Raw genomic sequence first — 27,346 nt, 5'->3', positions numbered from 1 at the left:
AGGAAACGTACTTGTTCCTGTAAAACAGGGAGAAACGAACATTGAGACTCATGCCTAATCACAAAAAATGTAACATACAGAAACAAAAGTTCATGCTGTTTTTTGTCCTGTTTCTCGCGGCAGGATCTGCCAATTATGGTAAGTAATAAAGTCTCTTTCACATTCTGAAGTAGAACTATGCAGACATGTTTTATGCCTACAGCGATAGAACTCTGTTAGAAGGTAACACCCTGAAAACCTGATCTCTCTGTCAGAGGTTTGTGAAAACTTGCACTGTTTGTTTCAGCTTTATTTAACTTTGCTACTTTCAGCTGTGTGCGTGTGTGTGTGGTTTGTTTGTTGTTTAATAGAGATCAGCTTCACCTATGACATTTGGATGCAAACATCCTCAGGTGTTTTTAGTTACCGGGGTTTGGTTAACACCCATCATTATTTTCTGTTATGATTTTCACCATTTGGTGTATTTTGTCTGTAAAAGTCATGTCCTTCATAACAGCATTTAATGGACAAAAAAAAAGTGTACTCTTATTACATTCAAAGTTTTCAGTTGAATATTTCAAACAGCCATAATGAACAATTTTTGTAAAGCAAAATAATAATCTAGGGATGATTCATACTGTTTAAAAAATTATGTATTGCAGGCTTGAGTAGTTAAATTTTGAACAAAAAATCATTAAACTATTATGTGTACAATTGTTTCATTTGTATTTTGCATAGGAAACAGAGGCAGTAACTGAACAATGTTGGTAGCTGTTTTAAAGAAAACTTACAAATTGTTTTACTTACCTGTCTTTGGGTGTGAAACAAACCACTTTTGAAATCCTTCAGTATATAGTGGTATTATTAGCTGTTCTCAAATTGCTGTACCAAGCAACAGTTCTGCACAAAATGGGGAGAAAGGAGAGTCATTCTGTTATTGCTGCCCCACTTTTATTATGATTTTAATGACCATTGTGAAAATGGATTAAAAAAAAAAAAGGATTATAGCCGTGCCGTAAGTCTGGGCAATAGTCCCTGTCTATACTGCAAACCTTACTGTGGTTAAGGGTAATGCCTATACACACAAGTGCTATGACTGAATTATAACATGGTTTGGTCTTGCCTGTGTAGATGAATAAAGTTGTATTACAACCATGCTAAAGGACTGTTATAACCCAAGTTATTAGAAAAAAGTCCTTGTCCATAATTATCAGGGAAATTATGCAGAATAGGAAGTCTCTTTCTAAATTTGGTCTAGTAACAATGAAGGACCAGAGCTCTCAGGTGGTCTTTCTAAGGTCTCACCTATGTGTTTGTGGGACCATTTACAACACAGTAGGCCAGTAGTTCTCAAACTTTTGTACTGGTGACCCCTTTTACATAGCAAGCCTCTGAGCGTGACCCCCCTTATAAATTAAAAACACTTTTTTATATATTTAACACCATTATAAATGCTGGATGCAGAGCGGGGTTTGGGGCGGAGGCTGACAGCTCATGACTCCCCATGTAATAACCTCATGAACCCCTGAGGGGTCCCGACCCCCAGTTTGAGAACCCCTGCAGTAGACCTTAAAGATGGTGAAAGCACAGTTAGGTCTTGCAGTGTGGATAGAATGATGTTATAAATAACATTTCCAAACTATATTAGAATCTTGCAAAGTCAAAGTTCCACAAATTGAATTACAGCTAAAAGAAGATTTGGTCCCAAATACACTACAAGACAAAGCTGTAACAATCTCTGGGGAAAACTGTATTGTAACCAACCCCCTCACCACAGCCAGCTTTATAATGCAGATAAAGGTTGTACCTGAGCTCTGCTGGTATTCCCTGGAGTGTTCCATGTCCCTTTGTACTATGTTGAACATTTAGGAAGTTACAGAAACGCTTCCTCACTTACTGAGCTATTCCACAAGAACCTTGTTCAGCCTTAGAGATAACAATATTCAACAGTGCCTCATGCAGAGGATGTCAAGAGCTAGGAGGTGATTGAATTTATGTTGTGTGCCCATCCTATTATCACCTTTAGCCATAATTCAAGAGGACTTCTCAGTTCAAGAGCCAAATGTGCTGTGTAGATTGTACGAACAGCATTCACAGACACCCTATAGTTTGCTAAAAAGACCTCTTAGGTGAAGTCACATACATAGCTAGGACCACTGGGGGATTCTTGTTCTTGACCTCTTTTCCGCCTCATAATGATAAATTTAAAAATGGAACTGATCCAACATCAATGTTTGTAGACATAAAAACTTTTTAAAAAATCTATGAGGAAGCTTAGCATAATTGCTGAAAATGGAAGTAAAATCAGATTTCTTTTCAGTCACTATGAAACTGTCTCCCGCTAATGTATTTTGAGACCAAAAATGTGCCTGTTATAATTTTCTAGCAAAGTGATAAAGCAAGAAATGAGGGTTTGCTAGGATCCTTCCGTCTGGCCTGGTGCAGCAACTGCTACGTTGCTGCATCATCTCTTTTTAAAGATGCATCAAAGTGCAACTCTCTGAAAAGTGGCCATGTAAAAATGGTACCTTTTTACTCAACAGATTAACTCAATCTGTTGAGTACACACAAAGAGTTAATCTGTTGAGTACACACAAAAACTCTTTGTGTGTATTCCCATTTGATTCACAAACAAGTTGTTACTGCTGTTTACTCCTGCACTAGAGAGCCATCTCAGAGAAAGAGAATACTTCTTACACATCAGCTAAACTGTATATCAAATTCCAGTCAGTGACCCGTGTGCAGTGTTCGTGAAGGTATCTTATGATTTCTGGTAATAAAGGCTTCAGCTCATTTGGTCTTAAACACAGAGGTCACCTTGAGTGATACCTCTTGAGAAGATTCACATCACAAATTCGTGAATGCAATGGAATTGCACAAGGTGTCATTGAGGGCAAAACTGCAGGACAGTAAGGTTAAACAGGTGTAACTAAGCGCATAATTTGGTCTGCAGAACCTTTATTAATGTTGATGGTGAATGATCCCAGCTTGACTCTTAGATGCTGGTCAGAATTTGCAGGACTGGCAGTAGAAATGTCAGTTAAGCTGTCTATACCAGGGATGAAGTTGTTCCATCATCTAGAAATAAACTCAAGTGTATTTCCCTCGTGGTTCACACCTATCTGGATAAGACTTTTTGTACATACCCATTTTCTACAGGATCTTTTCTATTGATTTACCCCCACAAACGTGGCTGTTTTACCCCTCCAGGACAGTATATCTATTAATCAAGCTGGTCTTCAGTTGTTCTAAGGATTCCTAGGTATCATATCTGAGGAATGTTTCAACATGTTACCTGGGCAAGCCTTGCCCATTTCAAGGAGCAACACTCCTTAGATCAACAGTTAAATGCAATCAGATAAAAGAGTAGAAATGATGTAGAGAAAAGTTATTAGGTAGAAAGAAACACTTGGGCAAACTGGAGTCTTTTCCCCCCCTACACCCCGCACACACAGTGTTTGCTAATAAAAAGTCCAATGGAAAACAAAAATCCTGCCTCTAAGCCATATATAATTCCACCTGGAGAAGTTTTAAAAATAATGTTTTGAGTATAGGGTGTATTAACAAACACAGTTGGAGGGGGGGGGGGCTTCTGTTTGCACAAATGTTTTTTTCAGTATATATAGTATTTTAACTCTGTTTTTTTAGCCCTAAATTGAGTTTTCTTTCACATGGACTATTTGTATGTTATAGCAAAGTTTGGAGAAACCAAAATTCTCTTTTAAAAAAAAACCTGATTATTCCATCAATTGAAATCTTGTATTTTTTTTCCTTTTATTTTGTGCTCAGGTACAAAGCTGTAATTTTAACACATTCTCCTGCAGGGATTTGTTTTATCAGAACAATCGAGGTCTGCTCTCGCAATTTTATAATAGGATGTATTTATATTCTTTAGAAAGAGGAAGCTGATTGCATGGTTTTTGCTTTGTCCTCCCCTTCAAATTAAAAAGAGAAGTCTTGTTTACCTGCCTACTTCATCAAGACAGCAAACCACTGAGAGCAGGAAATGCAGCAAGCATTGTGTTCAGCTATGTCAACAAAAATATCATTCTTGCTTTTGTTGTGTAGAGAAATATGGTCTAGTCTGTACGGCCAATGATGAGAAAGAGTCAGCAAGATTCACCAGTTTCTCACCAGTAGCTTTAAAGAGGAGAAGATGCTAAGCAAGACTTCATGCCGTAGTGTACATGTCTGCAAACGATGCTGCTTGTCCTTTTCAAAATTTGAATGAACAACTTCATTCATTCGTTAGCACAACCAGTAGTGATAAAAGTCCTATTGTGAAATTTAAAACAACTTTTGAGTGGCTGCTAAATATTACTCTTACTCATGCTGTGTAATATCCTATTCTGTGAAGAGTCACATTACTATTTGTGGATTAAGGTGCTACTCACTGTGAGTCACGATGTCAGAATCTGGCCCAAAGAAAGGTACTAAGAGCACTCATTTGAGTCCCATAAAATGAAGGCAGGTTCTGTGCAAGCTCCCATGCTTAGTGCCACCAGTGTATTTCAACTCTGATCTGTAACTCCTCCTCCCACTGAGTGGAGCTATGCTACACTATGCAGTGACTGTATGACATTGGCCAGTGAGATCATCACAGTCATAATCTATCACTTGAGACCTCAGTCATGCTTTAAACCCTGGAGGCAGTTAAAACATAATTTCTAAATGCAGCAGTTAAAACACGGAAGGTAACAACAATATGCTGGAAGCAGCTTTGTATAACTGGCTACTGAACTGCTGAAGGATGTACTCTGAAACCTGAAGGATGTATTTAATTCTCCCAAATTAAATCACGTAGGAAAAAGAAAGTGGGGATAGATGCTGTTTTGTCTCTAGAATTATGTGAAGTGAACAAATATACATGTTAACAAGGTCACCCTCTGTTATCTGAAATTATCTTTGGCTGGAGACTGGAAGAGAAATTTTATTTAATAGCGAGACAAGTGATCGGAAATCTGCTTTAAAGCTTGAATATGACAAATAAAGAACAGAAGAGACATTGGAACAGTCTCTCCGGGACATCAAATGCAAGATATATTCCAGCTGAAAGTTTAGGATTGTGGTTAATGAGATGTTACTATTTGTTCTTGCTTTCAAGTATACATTATGCTTCAGACATCTGAAAAGCTTTTATAAATTATTTGCTCCAGAAATAACAGAAACCTAAACTATCCTCCCCCCTCCCTGCTTGTCCTATTTTTAGCAGTGGGCCTGTTGCTATCAGTATGTTAAGCAGAGGAAGCTGACAGATTTCAAGAGAAGGATGATCAGAGGAGGGTAATTAAGCAAATGCAGATAAATGGTTCTGCGACACTGAGTTGGTTATCTGTTATGTCAGTATTAGGGTTAGCCATGCAGGTGTCTGCAACACACATGTCTATACTGGTGTGTTGGCCCATTATGATTAGATGATGATGTTAACTATCAAATGAAATTGCTGCAAACACTGGTGGTGACTAGAAACAATTTCTGGGAAGAAGAATCAGGAAGAATGAGGTTGCAAGGAATAAAAGTGCAGTACATTAACTCCTATGCCAGTGGATCCTCTTGAGAGGGTTTAAGCAGAACCAAGAATATAATGCGTTATCAATGCATGCAAAAATAAGAGGATACATGTAAGAGGTCATATGAAGGGTATTACCTACCCAAGAGGCAGAGATTCTGTTTTGCTGTTGAGTGAAGATTGGAAGTAGTAAAGAAGTTAAGTTTTACTAATTAATGTTTTGTAAAGTCCTTTGAAGGAGACCAGTTAAAAGTTGTTGCTATGTTTGGAATGAAGTAGTCTGATGACTTATTTTTAATATTAAGCATTTTGTGATCATAATTTTTAGTAAAGGATAAAATGACCAGGCACTCAGGTGATGAGTATGGCATAAATACCTAGATAGATAAATCATCACTACAATAACAATGCAATAAACTCAAATTATTTTAATTATTTAAAATCTTGTTCCCTAGGATACAGCCTCAAGAGATACTTATTTCCTTCTAAAGATCTAGCAGTGAGAAGAAGCAATGTGGTCCAATGGATTAAGCATGAGATAGGGATCTTGAGTTCTAATTCCGGTTTTCTCACTGACTCACTGTGTCCCCCCTGGGCAAGCCACTTCACTTGCCTCCCTTTATTTCCTCATTTGTAGAATTGATGTAATTGCTCCTCTCACAGGGTTGTGATGAGAATTTATGCCTTTATAAAGCAATTAACGTGTAAAGTACTATTGGTCCCAGTCTAGTGAAGGTCCTGAGTGCCTCCAGCATGGGGCTGAGAATCTTTAGTTTTCATTTACTTAAATGAAGCTGAGGAAGATCTGCACCTTGGAGGAAGGTGTTTAGCACATCACAGAATCAGATCCAATATGTTATTAAAACAGCCATACAGTCTTACCCTCATGTATTCAGTACAATGAAAGCCACAGAACACAGGGGACTGTCTAGAATAGCAGACAACACTGAGCAGTCACAACTTCAGCTCCTTTTAGGCTGAGAGTTATTTAAGGCTTGATACATGGAAATGTACAAAGGACTCATTCCTGCACCCTTTACTTAGGCAAAAGCTCCCATTGACATCAACAGGAGGTTTTGCCTCACAATAGGGCCCACAAGTTGTTGTAGTTGTTCGAGTGATAAACACCACAACAGTTAATAAAATCTATCTGGGGCAGCCTTGAATAATTCTGCTAACCCAATGCAGGCAGAAAGTTTTCCCACATCACAGTGATCAATGTCATCAACTGTAGCTCCGTTGCTTGAACAAACAAACGAAAAAACCCCATCCCTATTACATTTGAAATGAGGGTAGCTAACACTTTAACTGCTACTTGTGCTATAGTGCCTGGCTGTAGGAGGAGTTCTACTCACTGCCTCATTGTAGGTGGAGGTAGAGGAACTGCAATTGTGTCCACTAAATTCTCTATGTTCTTGGCTCCTCCAGTGCAGAATCCACAGGGAGGGTGAGTGAAAGTCAGCAGTTTCTATGGGCTTTGCCTTCTCCTGGGCCAGACCTATTCCTGCCTCCATCTCCTCCCTCTCCCCACCCCAGGCCAATTGAGAGACTCTGGGGAGAAAACAATGGAGAAACAGAGAAAATGGTGAATTTTATGAAGGGCAGAGGAGAGATTTGATGAGTCAGAGATAACGGGGTGAGCCAAATTTATTGAGTGGGTGGAGGATGAGTCTAGGACTCAGGAGAAAAGAGGAATGGCTGCACGTGTGGTGTGGTGTGTGAGAGAATTTATATTGTGCAAGAGCAAGCGGGTGGGTGTGGTTGTCTGGGAATGGAGTTACATGTGTTGCTGTTTATAAGAGCAAGCTAGCAGAAATTTTGTCCAGATCATAAGTTTTCTTGACAAATTGGCAAGGATGATGTGGTTATGTATGAAGTGCCCATCACTGTGGTCAGTCAGTCTGCAGACATTCAAGTGTGGTTTAAAAAAAAAAAACAACCAAACAAACCAGGATGGGTACAGGAGAAATGAAGAGGAAATTTTAAAATCATATGCTTTGACTCAATATCTATTTTGATTATCAAATTAAAAAGTGAAAATGTTAAGATGTTTACATATATTTGGCAGGCACTGCAAATGAAGACACTTCAGGAGATGATTCATCAGCATTGAATGGTACAGTAACACCTAGCTCAGAGATATCTGCAGAATATTTTACAACTGCAGGTGACCACAATCTGAAACCTGCCATCGAACCAACAGAAACTGAGAACAATATTGAAACAGAAAATAATGCAAGTACTGAGTTAAATGATATGCATAATGACAACACCCCAGAAACGGCAGGTGTACCGCCTGCCTTAATGTTTGGCATTCCTGCGGTGATACTAGTCCTACTAGTTCTGCTGATCATTTTCTTTGTGATACGTCATAAAAGGAAAAAGTCTAAGCAAGGTAAAATTTAGGACTTCAAATTTTGGAAGGATCTGTGTAGAAAATATTGAACATGAACAGGAAAGGATTTCAGGAAATGGAATGCAATGTTTATGATATATTTCTCTATCTAGCAATACTTGAATTTTCATATGCAGAAATGGAATGTATTATGAAACTCTAGAGTTTTGTTTTCCTCACTAAATCTTAGCACAGTATGTACAGTGTATCCCATTTAAACTGGTCTAGTTTTGCTTCTTAGCACCCTCTGCTTATCTCTCACATCCATGACAGCTATGGGCTATAATAAGATCCTCTGGCATCTCAGCCCTCTGGTAACATTCAAGGGCAAAGAGATAACTAACTATTTGACCGTGCGTGTTTTTTCTCTTGTTCTGCTCTTATGCTTACTAATTCACTGTTGAGGGTACTTCTCTAATGAACAATTTACTTCTTTCATTACTGACAAGGAGAAACTATCTGAAAATAGCAGTAAAATCTTGATAAGAGGGAATTTATCTTAGCACTTCAAGGAAGCTTTCACAGAGATCCTGTAGTGCGATTGCTGTTATGAAACCACTTGTTCAAATCAAAGTAAACTGCTTAAGAATCACATGATCAGGGTAACTGTATTCTGCAATAAGATGATGAAATTTCAGGAAGGTACATACACCCTATCTCAATAACTCCGCTGTGTGAAACAATAAGAACTGAACAGAGGAAGGGCCTTAAAGATATAGAATGATGTAGGAACTTTTGAAGGAGATGTACTGATATATTTTGGAATATTTTGTGCTGTTAAAAGTATGTCAGCCTACAAATATTAGGACACTTAGGACCAAACTTTCAGTGTGCCTCTGAAAATGCCCCTGCATTAGTATTGGGTACATCACTGACATACACCAAATGGAAAAGGAGTACTTGTGGCACCTTAGAGACTAACCACTTTATTTGAGCATAAGCTTTCGTGAGCTACTGCTCACTTCATCAGATGCATACTGTGAAAAGTCTAGAATATCTTTTTATATACACACAAAGCATGAAAAAATACCTCCTCCCACCCCACTCTCCTGCTGGTAATAGCTTATCTAAAGTGATCACTCTCCTTACAATGTGTATGATAATCAAGTTGGGCCATTTCCAGCACAAATCCAGATTTTCTCAGCCCCCCACCCCCCACACACAAACCCACTCTCCTGCTGGTAATAGCTTATCTAAAGTGACCACTCTCCTTACAATGTGTATGATAATCAAGGTGGGCCATTTCCAGCACAAATCCAGGATTTAACAAGAACGTCTGAGGAGGGGGGGTAGGAAAAAACAAGGGGAAATAGGTTATCTTGCATAATGACTTAGCCATTCCCAGTCTCTATTCAAGCCTAAGTTAATTGTATCCAATTTGCAAATGAATTCCAATTCAACAGTTTCTCGCTGGAGTCTGGATTTGAAGTTTTTTTGTTGTAATATAGCAACTTTCATGTCTGTAATCGCGTGACCAGAGAGATTGAAGTGTTCTCCAACTGGTTTATGAATGTTATAATTCTTGACATCTTATTTGTGTCCATTTATTCTTTTACGTAGAGACTGTCCAGTTTGACCAATGTACATGGCAGAGGGGCATTGCTGGCACATGATGGCCTATATCACATTGGTGGATGTGCAGGTGAACAAGCCTCTGATAGTGTGGCTGATGTTATTAGGCCCTGTGATGGTGTCCCCTGAATAGATATGTGGGCACAATTGGCAACGGGCTTTGTTGCAAGGATAGGTTCCTGGGTTAGTGGTTCTGTTGTGTGGTATGTGGTTGCTGGTGAGTATTTGCTTCAGGTTGGGGGGCTGTCTGTAGGCAAAGACTGGCCTGTCTCCCAAGATTTGTGAGAGTGTTGGGTCATCCTTCAGGATAGGTTGTAGATCCTTAATAATACGTTGGAGGGGTTTTAGTTGGGGGCTGAAGGTGACGGCTAGTGGCGTTCTGTCATTTTCTTTGTTAGGCCTGTCCTGTAGTAGGTGACTTCTGGGAACTCTTCTGGCTCTATCAATCTGTTTCTTCACTTCCGCAGGTGGGTATTGTAGTTGTAAGAATGCTTGATAGAGATCTTGTAGGTGTTTGTCTCTGTCTGAGGGGTTGGAGCAAATGCGGTTGTATCGCAGAGCTTGGCTGTAAACAATGGATCATGTGGTGTGATCTGGATGAAAGCTGGAGGCATGTAGGTAAGTATAGCAGTCAGTAGGTTTCCGATATAGGGTGATGTTTATGTGACCATCGTTTATTAGCATTGTAGTGTCCAGGAAGTGGATCTCTTGTGTGGACTGGTCAAGGCTGAGGTTGATGGTGGGATGGAAATTGTTGAAATCATGGTGGAATTCCTCAAGGGCTTCTTTTCCATGGGTCCAGATGATGACGATGTCATCAATATAGCACAAGTAGAGTAGGGGCGTTAGGGGACGAGAGCTGAGGAAGCGTTGTTCTAAGTCAGCCATAAAAATGTTGGCATACTGTGGGGCCATGCGGGTACCCATAGCAGTGCCGCTGATCTGAAGGTAAACATTGTCCCCAAATGTGAAATAGTTATGGGTGAGGACACAGTCACAAAGTTCAGCCACCAGGTTAGCCGTGACATTATCGGGGATAGTGTTCTTGACGGCTTGTAGTCCATCTTTGTGTGGAATGTTGGTTTAGAGGGCTTCTACATCCATAGTGGCCAGGATGGTGTTATCAGGAAGATCACCGATGGATTGTAGTTTCCTCAGGAAGTCAGTGGTATCTCGAAGGTAGCTGGGAGTGCTGGTAGCATAGGGCCTGAGGAGGGAGTCTACATAGCCAGACAATCCTGCTGTCAGGGTGCCAATGCCTGAGATGATGGGGCGCCCAGGATTTCCAGGTTTATGGATCTTGTGAAGTAGATAGAATATCCCAGGTCAGTGCTCCAGGGGTGTGTCTGTGCGGATTTGATCTTGTGCTTTTTCAGGGAGTTTCTTGAGCAAATGTTGTAGTTTCTTTTGGTAACTCTCAGTGGGATCAGAGGGTAATGGCTTGTAGAAAGTGGTGTTGGAGAGCTGCCGAGCAGCCTCTTGTTCATATTCCGACCTATTCATGATGACAACAGCACCTCCTTTGTCAGCCTTTTTGATTATGATGTCAGAGTTGTTTCTGAGGCTGTGGATGGCATTGTGTTCTGCACGGCTAAGGTTATGGGGCAAGTGATGCAGCTTTTCCACCAAATGGGTAATGAAGCTTCTGCCTGGTTGTTCATATGTGTGGGAGATGTTCATGTAAATATGTGGGTACATTTTCAGAGGCCCACTGGAAATTTGATCGTAAAGATTGCCAAAGCACAATTCTGGGTTCCTGCTCACGTTTTCCTTTTGCTTGGAAGTAATACATTGGGTGTCTTAGCCTTGTAGACACTCTACTCAGCCTATCCACTGCTCCTGACATGACTTGTTGGCAAACAGAGAGATAAGGTGGATGTGCTGGAGTGGGTTGGAGGTTTTAGTGTCTTCTGGCTGGGCTGAATTTAAAATAAGCTGATTTGAACCATAAAATAATTGTACAATGTGGATATTACATCCAGCCCTTCATTCTTTTTATTACATGCTGGAACTCCTAAAGCATTTTGAGGCCCCTGCAGAAGAGGTTAGTTCTCTGTATAGTGGCCTGCTATTCCACACCACCTAACTGCTTGCTCGCTCTCGCTGGTATTTACATCTATCTGTATATGCACATTTCCCTTCTGTTCTTCCCACGGTTTCTAGTATTCCTTAATATCTCATCCTACCCTCCGTCCTCTTTAATTTTCCATCTCTCGTGTGGCGTCTCATCCAGCTTCCCTGACAATTGTTCCCTTTGCTCTCTGTAATTTAGCACTCTGAGATTTCAGCTATCATTCAAGCTTCTTTACCTTTTCCTCCAATGCGGAAACCAGCTCCTATGATTTTCATTCATACATAGGTGCACTACACATGGCCTGTCTCAAAGCTTGCAATAAACCAATTTTTATACCAGTTACTTTTTCAGGATGTCACTTTCCTTCCTGGAACTTGTTAGGTTCAAGGAACTCTGTTTGCAGTCTCCTGTTCACATGTTGAATGTGAACTCCCACTGCGCTGATCTGTTGCTTAGGTTTACCTCAGCTACTGATTTCTGCTCAAGCCAAACAGGGCGAGGCGACTCATGGGAGGGGCATGGGTCAAGTGTCCCTCCAGCAGCCGGCTTGAGCGAGGAGAGGAAGGGGTGGGGCGAGAGACTCTTCCAGCCACGCTGCCAGGGATGCTGCCCCGTGCAGCGCAGAGGCTGACTGGGAGAGCGGCTGGGTGCGGCAGCAACAGGCTGCCCCCACCCAGGCTCAGCTCCGGGGGACAGTGGCCGAGCAAGCCGGAGCCCTCCCGCCCCTCTGGCATGCTCAGAGTCGGCTCCTGTCCCCAGAAGTCGAGCTTGGGCAGGGAGTGGTCTGCCGTTGTCCCCTCCCCAGCCAGGCTCTCTGGTAGCCAGCTACTGCTGTGCGCAGAGCATGCGGGGGAGAAGGGCTCCGACTCGCTCAGCCGCTGTCCCGGAAGCCAAGCCCAGGCGGGAAGCAGCGCGCTGCCGCCGCACCCAGGCTCTCTCCCTGGCAGCTGCTCTGGGGCCTGGCTGCTAGGGAGAGCAGCCGAACGTGCCGCGCCGGCGTGGGGGGAGCTAGCGCAGCAGGAGGACAGAATTCCACCCTCTGGTAGCCTGCAGTGGGGAGGGGATGGGGAGAGCGCTAGGACCTCCCTGGAGGAGTCACGTCGGGAGATCACGTGTCCTCCCCTGCAGCTGGTCTGCGCCCCCCCCCCCCCTGTTCGTCTCATGTATATTAATAACCAGCAAGAGTTGCTGGTGGTTAGCTTCTTTTAGTACATTAGAGAAAATTACTGATTCAAAGCAATCAGCACCTATGTAAACTACAGACGACATGGTTAATGGAAGAAACGTATAAAGCATTTTAGTTTTAATCTAAAGAATTAAACAAAACTGTTAAGTCTTTAAAATAAACCTACTGCAGAATTTCCCAGCTATTTGGGATATCACATTAAGAGAAAATGGACAGTTAAAGACAAGTTAACTATAAATTCAACTTTTTAAACTTATTTTATTTCAGATGAACTGGGAAGTGAAAATGTCAAAAGGTAACATTTATAGATGTTGCTCATTGTTTTGGCTTGTTTGCTAAAGTAGACCATGTTAATTTTTAGGGTCTTATTGTTGTGGTTTTAAACTTATTGTATGTCTTCCATGTCTTGAGAAGTCTATATTTTGCACTTTCAACACTCTTACCCTTTCTCATTAATTAACCCTAGAGGAGGCAAAAGAACCCCAAGTCCCACCAAATAATAACCACTGTTGTCTTTTGTGATTGATGTATTGTAGGGTGCATTACCTCCTGCTAACATTTGCAGGCTCCTCTGGTGATTATAGTACATCCGGCCGCCACTGTGGGACTTCTGATCCTTCAGCACATAGACTGCAGGCAGCAGAGGGAGGTGGCACCGAGCAGGGAATACAGGCTTCTGTTGGGATTATTTCAGCCACACAGGTGGAGTATGGCATAGGTGCCATGCGGCCTTTGATGCAGCCTGCCGTCTACAGCCCCACCACTTGTTTTGGGCACAAGCCACCAGTGGTTCTCTTACTGTAAATGTGGATGCTGCAGGATACAATTATACTTTGGGTAACAGGGACAAGCTTCCTGACTGTCCATAAATTCTATCTGCCCAGAATAAACTTTATGTCATGTTCAATTATTTTTCAAATTTGCTTGCTCATTATTACATGGCATGTAATGATTCTCTGGATCTTGTGTGAACTGAATAACCCATGTCCAGTAAAAACAAGCAGGCTGCAGAGTAGTTCTCATCCATCTGATAGTTGTTACCTTATTATTTATTTTACTGAGATCCTTCCTCATGGTAAGTGCTGAAAATTATTAAAATGGATTTATGGGGGGGAGGGGAGAGGAGGAGAGGGGAGATTCCCTTTAATTCAGCGGTTCTCAAACTTCATTGCACCGCAACCCCTTCTGACAACAAAAATTACTACACAACCCCAGGAAGGGGGACTGAAGCCTAATTCTCCTGAGGCCCGCTACCCTGGGTGTGGGGGCCCAACGCCCAAGCCCCACCACCTCGTGTGGGGGGGTCCAAAGCAGAAGGCCAAGGGCTTCAGTCCCAGGTTAGCAGGGTGTAACCTCAGCCCTGCTGCCAGGGCTGAAGTCCTTGGGCTTTGGCCCCGGGCCCCAGCAAGTCTAAGCCAGCCCTGATGACCCCATTAAAACAGGGTCATGACACCAAACCCCTGCTTTAACTCATGCTAAAAATACAAAATAAAGTTAGCAATAGTCTTTCAACCATGAGACTGTCTCTAAAAATGATCAGTAAAGGAAAGAGTAAATTTAATAACATGTAATTAGTATAGTTATGAACTTTTATTTTTAGGTCATTGCTGAAACCAACCTCCTGGTTGAAATAACATTTCTAACTTGGGGCTCTGTCTTGCTTCCATTGAAGCAATGGGAGTTTCACCATGGATTTCAATGGGATAGGATCAGACCCTTTATTTTGGGCCAAAGGAAATCTGATGAGGTTCAACAAGGATAAGTGCAGAGTCCTACACTTAGGACAGAAGAATTCCATGCACTTCTACAGACTAGGGACCAAGTGGCTAGGCAGCAGTTCTGCAGAAAAGGACCTAAGGGTTACAGTGGACGAGAAGCTGGATATGAGTCAACAGTGTGCCCTTGTTGCCAAGAAGGCTAAAGGTATTTTAGGCTGTATAAGTAGGAGCATTGCCAGCAGATTGAGGGACGTGATCATTCCCCTCTATTCGACATTGGTGAGGCCTCATCTGGAGTACTGTGTCCAGTTTTGGGCCCCACACTACAAGAAGGATGTGGAAAAATTGGAAAGAGTCCAGCAGAGCGCAACAAAAATGATTAGGGGGCTGGAGCACATGATTTATGAGGAGAGGCTGAGGGGACTAGTCTGCAGAAGAGAAGAATGAGGGTGGATTTGATAGCTGCTTTTCATTACCTGAAAGGGGGTTCCAAAGAGGACGGATCTAGATTGTTCTCAGTGGTAGCAGATGACAGAACAAGGAGTTATGGTCTCAAATTGCAGTGGGCGAGGTTTCGGTTGGATATTAGGAAAAACTTTCACTAGGAGGGTGGTGAAGCACTGGAATGGGTTACCTAGGGAGGTTGTGGAATCTCCTTCCTTAGAGGTTTTTAAGGTCAGACTTGACAAAGCCGTGGCTGGGATGATTTAGTTGGGGATTGGCCCTGCTTTGAGCAGGGTTTGGACTAGATGACCTCCCGAGGTCCCTTCCAACCCTGATATTCTATGATTCTCTAATTGCCTATCTAGAGTGCGTAGTTAAGATACCCATTTGTTCCATTTGCAGGCCATGATTATTTGTTTCTGACCTGTTGGGCTGATGCATCTACTCACTAGAGCAGCATTGGTATCCCACAATTAAGGCCAGAATTATACAAAATTGATACAATGCTAGTATGTTACATGTCTATTTGAGTGAAACACATTGTCTAACCCCATCTTTTGTTCCCTGGATCAAGTCCTATTTTTGAAGAAGACACACCCTCTGTTATGGAAATAGAAATGGAAGAGCTCGATAAATGGATGAATAGCATGAACAAAAATGGTACATGGTAACCCTCCAATCATTTCTCTCTTTGTCTGAGGTAGCCTCCATGAATAGAAAAAATACCAGAGCTATTTTATATTTGTGTTGCTAATTTTCCTAAAACATTTTTAGTCCTGATCTTCAGCCTACAATACCAGAATAGTTGCACAAGCAAATATCAGGAGTATTTAGGCTGGCTAGGTGCTTATTTTTATCAAATGATGGATATAGATATAATATATAGCTATAGATATAATATCATAAAAGGTTTCGGTTTTCAGTAGACACTTTTATTAAACACGTGTACTGTATTTATATTTTTAAATAAAAATTGCTTTTTAGGGGTGCATACTTGTCTCTTTAAAAGATCTGGCTTTCTCAGTATTCAGTGTGTCTGCACTAGTGTGTTGCATATTGTGCATTCTAAGAGAAATCACTGTTTACTCATAGCCCTTAGCACTAGTTAGTCATTACACTGTTGCCAGGATTATCTTCCTGGCTCATCACTATGACTACATCACCCCCCTTTGCATCCTTCCACTGGCTCCTTATCGTCTACTGCATCAAACACGAGCTCCTTCTTTTTGCCTTTTAGGCCCTTCACCATTTAGATTCACCTTATCTGTCAGAAATACTGCTTATCAAGCTGCCAGCCTCCACCTTTGCTCTGCCATTAATGGCAGTCTTAATTTATCCCTGATCCACTTCTCCCTGAAGCACCTCTGTGCTTTCTCCCAGGCTGCCCCTGGTGCATGAGAAGAGCTCCCCAGTCAAAATTCTCAAACGTGTCACCTAAGCTGCCTTCAAGTCAGTTCTCAAAACTCACCTCTTCCTTAATGCACAGAGTTAACTGCAACCTGATTACACCTACACAGGTGGCACAATGTGATTACTACTCCAGACTGGCTAAGAATTGCACATAGTCTAATCTTTTGGTTGCCTTACCCCATGCCCCAAAATGCTCGTTTGCTTCATCCACCTATTATATCTAGTCTTTCAGGTGGTAAGCTCTTTTGGTAGACACCTGTCAATTCCTGTAGGTCTGTACAGTGTTTAGCAGGATGGTCCTCGGACCTTGTTAGTCTGTAGGCACTACCACAATATAAACATTAAACAATAATAATAATAACATTAAATATGTCAATTGCTTTAAATACAGTAGATGGGGAAATATTTATTGTAAAAAGATATTCACATTTTAAAAAGTCAGCAAACATTTCACATATTTCTTCAGCAGCAGCACCACATACAAAAATACCCCAAACTGCTGGCTGCACTAATCTTGTGAAATAACAGATGTGAATGTAAACAGTTGTATTGTGAATAGATAACAAATAATCCTTGTAGTCTGAGTTTATGGCAAAGATGCATGTGGACAAGGAAAGGCACTTTCTATGTGTATACATACATATACACACACAAACAACTGAAATAAATGTCATAAAGGTTACCAGGACTTCCAATACAGCCACAAGGGCAGGACACTTTAAAATAGCTGATAATTATATCAAACAAAATCATAAATGTGAAAATATTACAGATAAAAAGAACTATATCTGTACCCTGGAGTTTTCTGGTTCACAGTCCCCACTCTGAAAATGAACACAATTTTGAAATGTTTGAAAGAATCACCAAAGGTAACAGTGTGGTTGTCTTTTCTCTTCTAGCTGAAGGTGAATGTTTACCTACTGTAAAAGAAGAAGAAAAGGAATCAAATGTCTTCACAAGGTACTTTTAATTCTACCATTGTATTACTCAAAGAAACACTATCGACATTAGTACTTGGAAAATGTGATCTACTTTTTTCTTCTTTGTCTACTTCTAACATATATTTATTTATTATGGACTTTGATTTCTCTTCAGACAAATGCCTCAATGCTCTTATCTTTAAAAAAAAAAAAAGTGTCTACTTGTATCTTTGCACCCACAGAAAACCCTGCAGTAAAAAGCCTATGTGTGTGTGAGAGAGAGAGATGGAGCAAACTGAATTTCATTAGTTGATCAGATTTTAATTGCCATTTCCCTGTTAATCTGAGCATTGAAAAATTCGTTGTTTGTGAGCTGTCAAAAAGAAAGGTCAATCATCTTAAGAAAAAAAATTGAGTCTCATCTTCTACCACGAGGTGGCTCTACTTGACTGAGAATGACTTTCACACTTTTTGGCTTGTGTAAACAATTATTATATTTTGCATGTAGTTACTAAGATCAGTTATTATGAGATAATAATATATAACTTATTTGTCTGCAGTAACTATACTATCCTGGGCTCTGAGTTTGTCCAATCTCACAAGCCAAGTAGGATCAAGCCTGCCAAATCAATAGCTTGACAGACCTTAAAAGAAAACCAGCAGTGCAGTAGAAATGGTTTTGTTGCTTCAGGAGGTGAGACTCTCCCCTCAAAGTCAATACTGAGTTAATCTCCTACATGGTATTAAGGGGAGGAGGGAAACACTGTGCTGCTTTCATTCAGATTAGATTTAAAAATCAAAATCCTGATGGCTTGGTAGACAGTAAAATTCTCTTGACAGTTTTCACAAGGGTAAGGGCATGAACCCTGGTATCCTGAATAAACTGGCCATTCAGTTCTGCCTACCTAAAATTGCTCCTATTCTTCAATTCGCTCCTATTGGCTTCAATTGCTCCTATTCTTCACTTCTTGTCATGCTCCTGCATTCCCACCATAGAGGTGGCTGCATTTCAGTGGTAGGTGAAGTAGTTAATCTCTCTAATAGATATATAATGATGAACAATGACACAAGCACAAACAATTCCGCATAGATACCATGTCAGTAGTTCCAGATGCCATGGGGTGGTTCCAGTAGAAAAGAGTTGCCAAGAAACCAGCTGGGGAAAGGGTACTGGGGCCCGTTAGGCCACACTACCCCTTCTCATGGGTGTTCTCAGCCTCCACAGATTCCTGGGGATCCAGCATCTTTGGGGTGGAGCCCATGAACTCTTTGGTGGGGAAGCAAATTCTATGCTTGCAGATGAGATGCTGGAGGGGGTGAGGCATGGAGGAAGGGAGAAATTCTCCTGGAGATTTCTTCTCCCAGAGCCCTATTCCAGGGAGATCATCATGGCAGATGACGAGCTAAACTAAGGTTACTTCTTCATAATGTGAGTGCAAGCAACTAGTATCAAAGGGCATTTTTAGAGATTCATAGATATTAAGGTCAGAAGGGACCATTATGATTATCTAGTCTGACCTCCTACACAATGCAGGCCACAGAATCTCACCCACCCACTCCTGCAATAAATCTCTCACCTATGTCTGAGCTATTGAAGTCCTCAAATCGTGGTTTAAAGACTTCAAGGTGCAGAGAATCCTCCAGCAAGTGACCTGTGCACCATGCTGCAGAGGAAGGCAAAAAACCCTCAGGGCCTCTTCCAATCTGCCCTGGAGGAAAATTCCTTCCCAACCCCAAATATGGCGATCAGTTGAACCCTGAGCATGTGGGCAAGATTCACCAGCCAGATACCCAGGAAAGAATTCTCTGTAGTAACTCAGATCCCACCCCATCTAACATCCCATCACAGGCCATTGGGCCTATTTACCATGAATATTTAAAGATCAGTTAATTGCCAAAATCATGTTATCCCATCATACCATCTCCTCCATAAACTTATTGAGTTTAATCTTGAAGCCAGATAGGTCTTTTGCCCCCGCTGCTTCCCTTGGAAGGCTGTTCCAGAACTTCACTCATCTGTTGGTTAGAAACCTTTGTCTAATTTCAAGTCTAAACTTCCAGATGGCCAGTTTATATCCATTTGTTCTTGTGTCCACATTGGTACTGAACTTAAAATAATTCCTCTCCCTCTCTGGTATTTATCCCTCTGATATATTTATAGAGAGCAGTCATATCTCCCCGTCAGCCTTCTTTTGTTTAGGCTAAACAAGCCAAGCTCCTTGAGTCTCCTTTCATAAAACAGGTTTTCCATTCCTCGGATCAGCCTAGTAGCCCTTCTCTGTACCTGTTCCAGTTTGAATTCATCCTTCTTAAACATGGGAGTCCAGAACTGCACACAATATTCCAGATGAGGTCTCACCAGTGCCTTGTATAACGGTACTAACACCTCCTTATCTCTACTGGAAATACCTCGCCTGATGCATCCCAAGACCGCATTAGCTTTTTTCATGGCCATATCACATTGGCGGCTCATAGTCATCCTGTGATCAACCAAAACTCCGAGGTCCTTTGCCTCCTCTGTTACTTCCAACTGATGCGTCCCCAGCTTATAACTAAAATTCTTGTTATTAATCCCTAAATGCTGACCTTACACTTCTCACTATTAAATTTCATCCTATTACTATTACTCCAGTTTACAAAGTCATCCAAATCCTCCTGTATGATATCCCGGTCCTTCTCTAAATTGGCTATACCTTCTAGCTTTGTATCATCTGCAAACTTTATTAGCACACTCCCACTTTTTGTGCCCAGGTCAGTAATAAAAAGATTAAATAAGATTGGTCCCAAAACTGATCCCTGAGGAACTCCACTGGTAACCTCCGTCTAGCTTGACAGTTCACCTTTCAGTATGACCCGCTGTAGTCTCCCCTTTAACCAATTCCTTATCCACCTTTCAATTTTCATATTGATCCCCACCTTTTCCAATTTAACTAATAATTCTCCATGTGGAACCATATCAAACGCCTTACTGAAATCTAGGTAAATTAGATCCACTGCGTTTCCTTTGTCTAAAAAAATCTGTTACTTTCTCAAAGAAGAAGATCAGGTTGGTTTGGCATGATCTACCTTCTGTAAAACCATGTTGTATTTTGTCCCATTTACCATTGACCTCAATGTCCTTAACTACTTTCTCCTTCAGATTTTTTTCCCAAGACCTTGCATACTACAGATGTCAAACTAACAGGCCTTTAGTTACCCAGATCACTTTTTTCCCCCCTTTCTTAAAAATAGGACCTATGTTAGCAATTCTCTAGTCATACAGTACAACCCCTGAGTTTACAGATTCATTAAAAATTCTTGCTAATGAGCTTGCAATTTCATGTGCCAATTCCTTTAGTATTCTTGGATGAAGATTATCTGGGCCCCCTGATTTAGTCCCATTAAGCTGTTTGAGTTTTGCTTCTACCTCAGATATGGTAATATCTACCTCCATATCCTCATTCCCTTTTGTCATACTACCATTATTCCTAAGAGCCTCATTAAAGACTGAGGCAAAGTATTTGTTTAGATATTGGGCCATGCCTAGATTATCCTTAACCTCTACTTCATCCTCAGTGTTTAGCGGTCCCACTTCTTTCTTGGTTTTCTTCTTATTTATATGGCTATAGAACCTTTTACTATTGGTTTCATTCCCTTTGCAAGGTCCAACTCTACATGGCTTTTGGCCTTTCTCACTTTATCCCTACATGTTCTGACCTCAGTAAGGTAGCTTTCCTTGCTAATCCCTCCCATCTTCCACTCTGCTTTTTCTTAATCACCTCTCTGAGATGCTTGCTCATCCAGCTTGGTCTACAACTCCTGCCTATGATTTTTTCCCCCTTTCTTGGGATGCAGGTTTCCGATAGCTTCTGCAGCTTTGACTTGAAGTAATCCCAGGCCTCCTCTGCCTTTAGATCCATAAATTCTTCAGTCCAATCCACTTCCCTAACTAATTTCCTTAATTTTTGAAAGTCAGCCCTTTTGAAATCAAAAACCGTAGTCACAGATTTATTTTTGTTTATCCTTCCATTCGGTTTGAACTGAATTAGCTCATGATCACTTGAACCAAGGTTGTCCCCTACAACCATTTCTTCTATGGAGGTCCTCACTACTCACCAAAACCAAAACGGCATCCCCTCTTGTCGGTTCAGCAACTACTTGATGAAGAAATCCATCAGCTATCGCATCTAGGAAAATCTGAGCCCTATTATTATTACTAGCACTTGTCCTCCAGTCTATATCTGGGAAGTTAGTCTCCCATGATCATGCAGTTTTCATTAGTATTTACTTCATTAAAAACATTAAAGAGGGCTCTGTCCAGATCCAAATTAGATCCCGGCGGTCTATAGCACACCCCAAGCACTATGACGGGGAGGCTCTAGTAGTTTTCTTCCCCAATGTGATTTTTGCCCAGACGGACTCTGTCTTATCCATTCCATCACTTCTAATTTCTTTACATTCTACTTCATCATTGATATACAATGCTATGCCACCACCTTTGCCTTTATTTCTGTCTTTCCTAAACAGCATATACCCTTCAATACCTGTAGTCCAGTCATGACTACTATTCCACCATGTTTCTGTTATCCCTACAATATCTGGTTTCACTTCCTGCACCAGTAGCTCTAGTTCCTCCATTTTGTTACCTAGGCTCCTTGCATTGGTGTACAAACATCTTAATTTTTGCTGTTTGGCCTCGCTCACATTCTTTACCCAATTAGGCACGGACATTCTACAGCCAGTACGGCCTATTAGACTGGTATCCACACTGCCCTTTCTCCTTATGTCCATTCTCCTACCCACGTCTGTATCCTTTCTTACTTTGTTTTCTTCCCTCTTAATGTTAAAATCCAGCGTGGAGATTACCTGGACATCTCCCCCAAATTCCTAGTTTAAAGCTCTCTTAATCAGTTGTGCCAGCCTCCACCCTAGAAGTCTATTTCCTTCCCTACTCAGATGAAGTTCATCCCGAGAGAACTGTCCTCTGTCCATGAATGCCTCCCAGTGGCCATACATTCCAAAGCCCTCCTTACAGCACCACTGCCTGAGCCATCTGTTGATAGTCATAATCTTGTCACACCTTTGTTGCCCTTCTCTAGGAACAGGCACAATCCCACTGAAGATCACCTGAGCCTTGATTTCCTTAAGCATCTTCCCCAGCCTGGCAGAGTCTCCCTTGATACGTTCCAGTGAGAATCTACCGGTATCATTTGATGATCAGTGGATTCTTTCCTGCTCCCTTTAAGATCCTCTTCAACCTCAGGTCCACATCTTAGCACCTGGTAGACAGCACACCCTTCTATTCTCTGGATCAGCTCTGGTTACAGGCCTGTCCATTCTTCTCAGTAATGAGTCCCCGATCACGTAGACCTGCCTTTTCCTGCTGACGGTGCGATTCTCTGCTCTATCCCCTGTTCCCTCTGGCTGTAAGTTCTTTCCATTCCTATTCTCCCTTGTAATCCTCTTCAACCCATCCTGTATCCTCCTGGGGCTCATACTTGGTGTAGTCTCCATTGACTCTTCCCCTTTTCCTATAGGGCTAGCCGCTCTTCTCTTCTTCCTTGCTCTTCCACCTTCAGTGACCACCTGCTGAGCCCCTTCTTCATTTTCCAACTCTGCAAACCTGTTCTTGAGCTCTATTTCTCCTTCACTAGCCTGTCTTTTCCTCTGCCTGGTTCTCTTAGTCACATGCTTCCACTGTCCGTTTTCTTCACCCAGCAGTCCCCCTCAGAGTTCTTCGGTCCTGCTTCCATCTGTAAGTCTGAGCTTTTCCCTTCAGCTGCCTCATGTCTTTGCTCCATAATCTGCTCGAACCCCCTTCTAAACTCAACCAGACTTTCCACCTGTATCTCCACTCCTCGGATCTTTTCTTCCATAAGCTCTATCAGATGGCACTTCATGCAGACGAAACTCTTTCCAGGTACCCCCTCCAGGACCATGTACATACCACAGCTTCCACATCCAGTCATCTTCATTGTGTCTTCCACTACTTGGGTCACTTCCACTGCTGCCTCTGTATCTGTCATAGCCTTCCCACCTAAATCCTGTTAATCTGGGAAACACAAACCACTCCAAAACACTACCACCCACAGCAAAATCAAACCCCGAACAAGCACCACAATACAAACTCCCCTTTCAGACTCTCACTCACACTCCCCCGTTTACAGCTCTGTTTGCTGGCTCCTGTTCTGCTGCAGCTGTCTGGTATAAGTTGTATTGGGCACATGCCTGGTGAGCAAATGGTGTGTTATATGAAGGGAGGAAGAGGTGTTTGGTTAATATTTACATGGTGCCTTGAAATGCACACCAAGAGCAAACTGCAGTGTTTGTGTGATCCTGTCTCCCCAACTGAGGAAGTTACTATCCAAACCTCCCACCAGGATTGTGTTCCAAACCCATTCTTGTTTAGGCTCATTTAAAACCCCATACCCATAAACTTTAGTTAAAATAATATATAGAACCTTGTAGGGTTAAGTTTTGTTTCTGCTGCACTCTACTTCCACATCTGATCCTGCATGAAAAGATGAAAATTGACAGTGGAGACAGGAAGTCATCTGGACTCTGAAAAATATTTTTAAGAGAAGAAAACAGAAAAGCTTAGATGATGGGGAGATGGGTCATAAGAAGGAAAGCATCAGATTCATGAGCAGGTCACACTCAGGGATCAGACTGGGGTTGGGGTAAGAGTTGCAGCCTACCCTCCGTCCACCAAATGAGAAGCCATTTATAGTAGATAGCGTAGATCTTCCTAATATGATCATCTGTTTCTTTCATGCCTTGATCAGTGAAATAGTTGTATTGACAATACATCATTAGCCTCAGAGTTTACTCAGGTAGTTCACAATTCTCTCAAAGCTGTTGTTTCAGGATGTCTGCAGACTCATGCAGATACTACTGCATCTGTTTGCATTTGAAGAAGTTTCCTTTACAACTATCAAGACAAGAGAAATTACTCTTTTAAAAAGTGAAAGCTTGATTCTGGATCCAAGATGCAACCACTAGCAATCAGACTGTGAAAAAGTATGTGTAATAGCCTTCCTGTTTCTCTGTTCCTTCCTGTGTATGAGCCCATCATGATGACAGATAAAGAAGGGGGGAGCAGAACTGAGAAACCATGGATTTTAAAGATAACTACACACCCTTTCTCTAAAAGTTAGATTTATCATAAGTCTTTGCTTGCCCAGACTATAGCTTGAATTAACAAGTAGAATAAGACCAAGAATTTCTTAAACACCTGCTAATACCAATACTGGAAGTAAAAACAATGTAAAGTCATTGTGGCACCTTAGAGACTAAAAATTGGAAGTGTTGCTGCAAAAGCCATTTTTAAGGCACAACATTCTCTAGTATTAATTTTGTGCTCTGAAATTACATAGCTATTGAATTACAACTCTTGGCATTTTCTTAAGTGTTCATTTTCAAAAGTATCAGCTTGACCTACTAATTTGATTTGATATTTTATTACCATAGGTCTAGTTAGAATGGTCTTGTAGCTAAAAAAACCAAACAAGAATCTGAGGCTATGTCTACCCTGCCCCACGGTTCAGACTGGGGAGTGTGTGAACACAGTGCTTGCCACAGTGCTGCACTGTAACTTCCCCATGTGATGCTGCAAGCACAAACTAAAAATGTTCCTAATTCGCATGAATGTAGTCCTGTCTGACAAGGACTATACTAGGAATGTTTCAGTTCATTGCCACAAATCTACATAGGGAAGTTACAACACAGCACTTTGATGCGAACTCTTATGCACACCCCTGTATTCCAAATTGTGGGGCAGTGTAGACAAACTGCATGTCAGGAGAGCTGGGTTCTTTCCGGGCTAGACCCCAAATTTCCTCTGTGATTTTGGTCAAGATGTCTTTGGGCCAGTCACTGCCTCAGTTTCCCCATCTATAAAATGAGGATATTGCTACTTCACAGTTATGAGGCTTAGGCCCTAAGTCAGGAAAACATCCCTATTCAGGAAAGCACTTAAGCACACATAAGCATGTACTTACATGCCATTGAAGTCAACAGGAAGTTAGGCACTTTCATTAAAGCATTCCTTAATTGTGATCTGAGGGTTTTTCTTAATGTTTGTAAGACACCTTGATGCTCAGTTGAGGGGTATTGTTGAAATGCAAAGTGTTATGACTGATTCTTTTAAAATTTAGTTCCAAATTCAGGAAGACAGGCTCATTTAGGCAGATTTTTGAAAGAATTATGTAACTATTTTTTTTAGATTTAATGCTAAATAGTTCTGCAATGCAGGGAATCTTAGCCAACTTTTCAATGCCTTCTTGAACAGACGTGGTGATATTTTTGGTCAGGTTTTTTGGTTTTTTTTGGTTTTTTTGATGAAAATTCCACTTTCATCAAAGTCCAAATGTTCTGAAAAATGGTGTGATTTCAACTACATTTTGTTTTGAAAAAAATTATATGAAGCATTTTTGATCATGCTGAAAAAGCCATTTCAACATTTTTGGAACAGACCATTTCAATTTTTCAATTTGAAAGAATTTTTTCAAACAAAATTCATTGTTTTTATATTTAAAACACTCTAAAATGTCAAAATCAGAACTAAACGCTAAGATTCACCCAAAACTACATTTTTTCAGAGTTTTCTTTTGTGGGAAATTTCTAAATGTTTTGGTTGTGTTCCATTTTGGAGTAGAAATCAAAATCGTGGAATTCTTGCAAAAAGAAAAAAGAAAAGAAAAAATCTGGTTCCCCACCCAGCTCTATTATTGAGCGTTACCAAACAGATATGTTTTGCTGACAATGCCTCCTGGGTCACATAAACAGAAGAAAGAAAAATACATAGAACTGTTAACAGATCATTTGAGGAAGTGTGTTATTAAAGTCAAATAAATGATTTAAAACATCTATTATTAAATTTAAAAAATCCTGTTAATCCAGCATTAGGGTTATAGATTTCAGCACACAAGGCAGGAAATTACAGTACACTCAGGAGCTGCTAGCCTATGCTGAATTCTGCACCACTACGACTTCAATACTGCTGTTACCCATGCTAGCTAGAATCCAATTTAGCACAGGTATCCCCAGCCATGCTGCAATCACAACTTCACTTGTAGTGTAGACATATCCTAAGTAACAGAAAAGTCTTTGTGTGTTACCATAAACAAAACAGGTTATTGGAAAAAATACCAGAGAGTAAATTATTTACGTGGAAACAACAGGGACAGAAGGGGGGGGGGCAGAAAAGGAAACAATTTGACTTATATAAGAATGGATTTAAAAAACATTCCATGTGGTTCCCATAGCACAGAAGCTGGGCTGGGTGTGTCAGGGGGAAAATATGACTTGTCAGGGTTTGCCTGGAAACAGGAGAGAGCTTTCATTGAATAGTCTCCTTAGACAATAGAGAAATCAAATCAGCCCCACTCATGCTGCCTGGTATCACAAATATGTTCATTTCATGGAATCTATGACCTGTGTTTATTTTCAGTCCACAAGATCATCATTACAATCCACCATCCCACTACCACTGAATAAACTTCACTGGAAAACTCTAGTGACAAGTTGTTTCTCTCTTTAATACATATACAGGGACTGCAAATCATGAAGTCCAAACAGCACTGAACTGGTTAAAGGGAAGCTGTGCACAAGGCTCATAGTCCTATCCTGCAGATATGAGATGAACTGGATGTGAACTTAATTAGTCTCAAACAGTGAGAGAAGCAAATGCGTTTATTGTTTCCTGTTGCATGCATTCTTTGTAATGGAGGCATCACTAATAAAAACAAGAAAATGCATTACAGTAAGATTAAGGTCTGATTTAAACTTGCATTGCAATGAAATTTCAGCATTAATATAGCAAGAACAGTCCTATTTCTGAAGGGCTTCAGAACAGTCCTCATTCCACCTTATCCTCTATCTGTGTGTGGCTGTGATATGTATGACCGCTCATGTACCAGAGTTCCTCCATAAAGTATCACTGTAGCCTTAACTCTCAATTTCCTTGTGTTGGTGCTAAATTCATAATCTTGTATTTTTGGGGGGTATATAATTTACTTTTTTTGTAATGGTGGAATAATTTGTTTTGGATTTCCATTGATGAAGTAAAAGGCTGTGACTGTCAGAAAAGATTTGATGTCCACTAAAAAATTAAACTGCTGAAAGCTACAGCATGGAGGATGTTCCTTAAGGCTAACTGC

General features: G+C 41.1%; 1 protein-coding gene across 1 annotated transcript; it reads left to right on the top strand.

Moving 5' to 3' along the window:
- Positions 1–27,346, top strand: TMEM154 (transmembrane protein 154). Its single transcript, XM_077815373.1, has 6 exons — positions 1–138; positions 7,557–7,883; positions 12,983–13,010; positions 15,452–15,537; positions 17,187–17,247; positions 26,739–27,346. Exons 1-6 carry the CDS (start codon positions 51–53, stop codon positions 26,752–26,754), a joined length of 606 nt encoding a protein of 201 aa, XP_077671499.1. The 5' UTR covers positions 1–50; the 3' UTR covers positions 26,755–27,346.

This window comes from Eretmochelys imbricata, chromosome 4 (assembly GCF_965152235.1).
Source record: "Eretmochelys imbricata isolate rEreImb1 chromosome 4, rEreImb1.hap1, whole genome shotgun sequence".
Lineage (NCBI taxonomy): Eukaryota > Metazoa > Chordata > Testudines > Cheloniidae > Eretmochelys > Eretmochelys imbricata.
This window is presented reverse-complemented; position numbering and strand designations above follow the sequence as displayed.

Excerpts from the sequence above, each read along its gene's own strand:
- TMEM154 (XM_077815373.1), top strand. The coding sequence starts at position 51 with ATGCCTAATCACAAAAAATGTAACATACAGAAACAAAAGTTCATGCTG. Across the intron at positions 7,884-12,982 it reads AAGGAAAAAGTCTAAGCAAG|ATGAACTGGGAAGTGAAAAT; the intron begins GTAAAATTTAGG and ends ATTTTATTTCAG. Across the intron at positions 13,011-15,451 it reads GGAAGTGAAAATGTCAAAAG|TCCTATTTTTGAAGAAGACA; the intron begins GTAACATTTATA and ends CCCTGGATCAAG.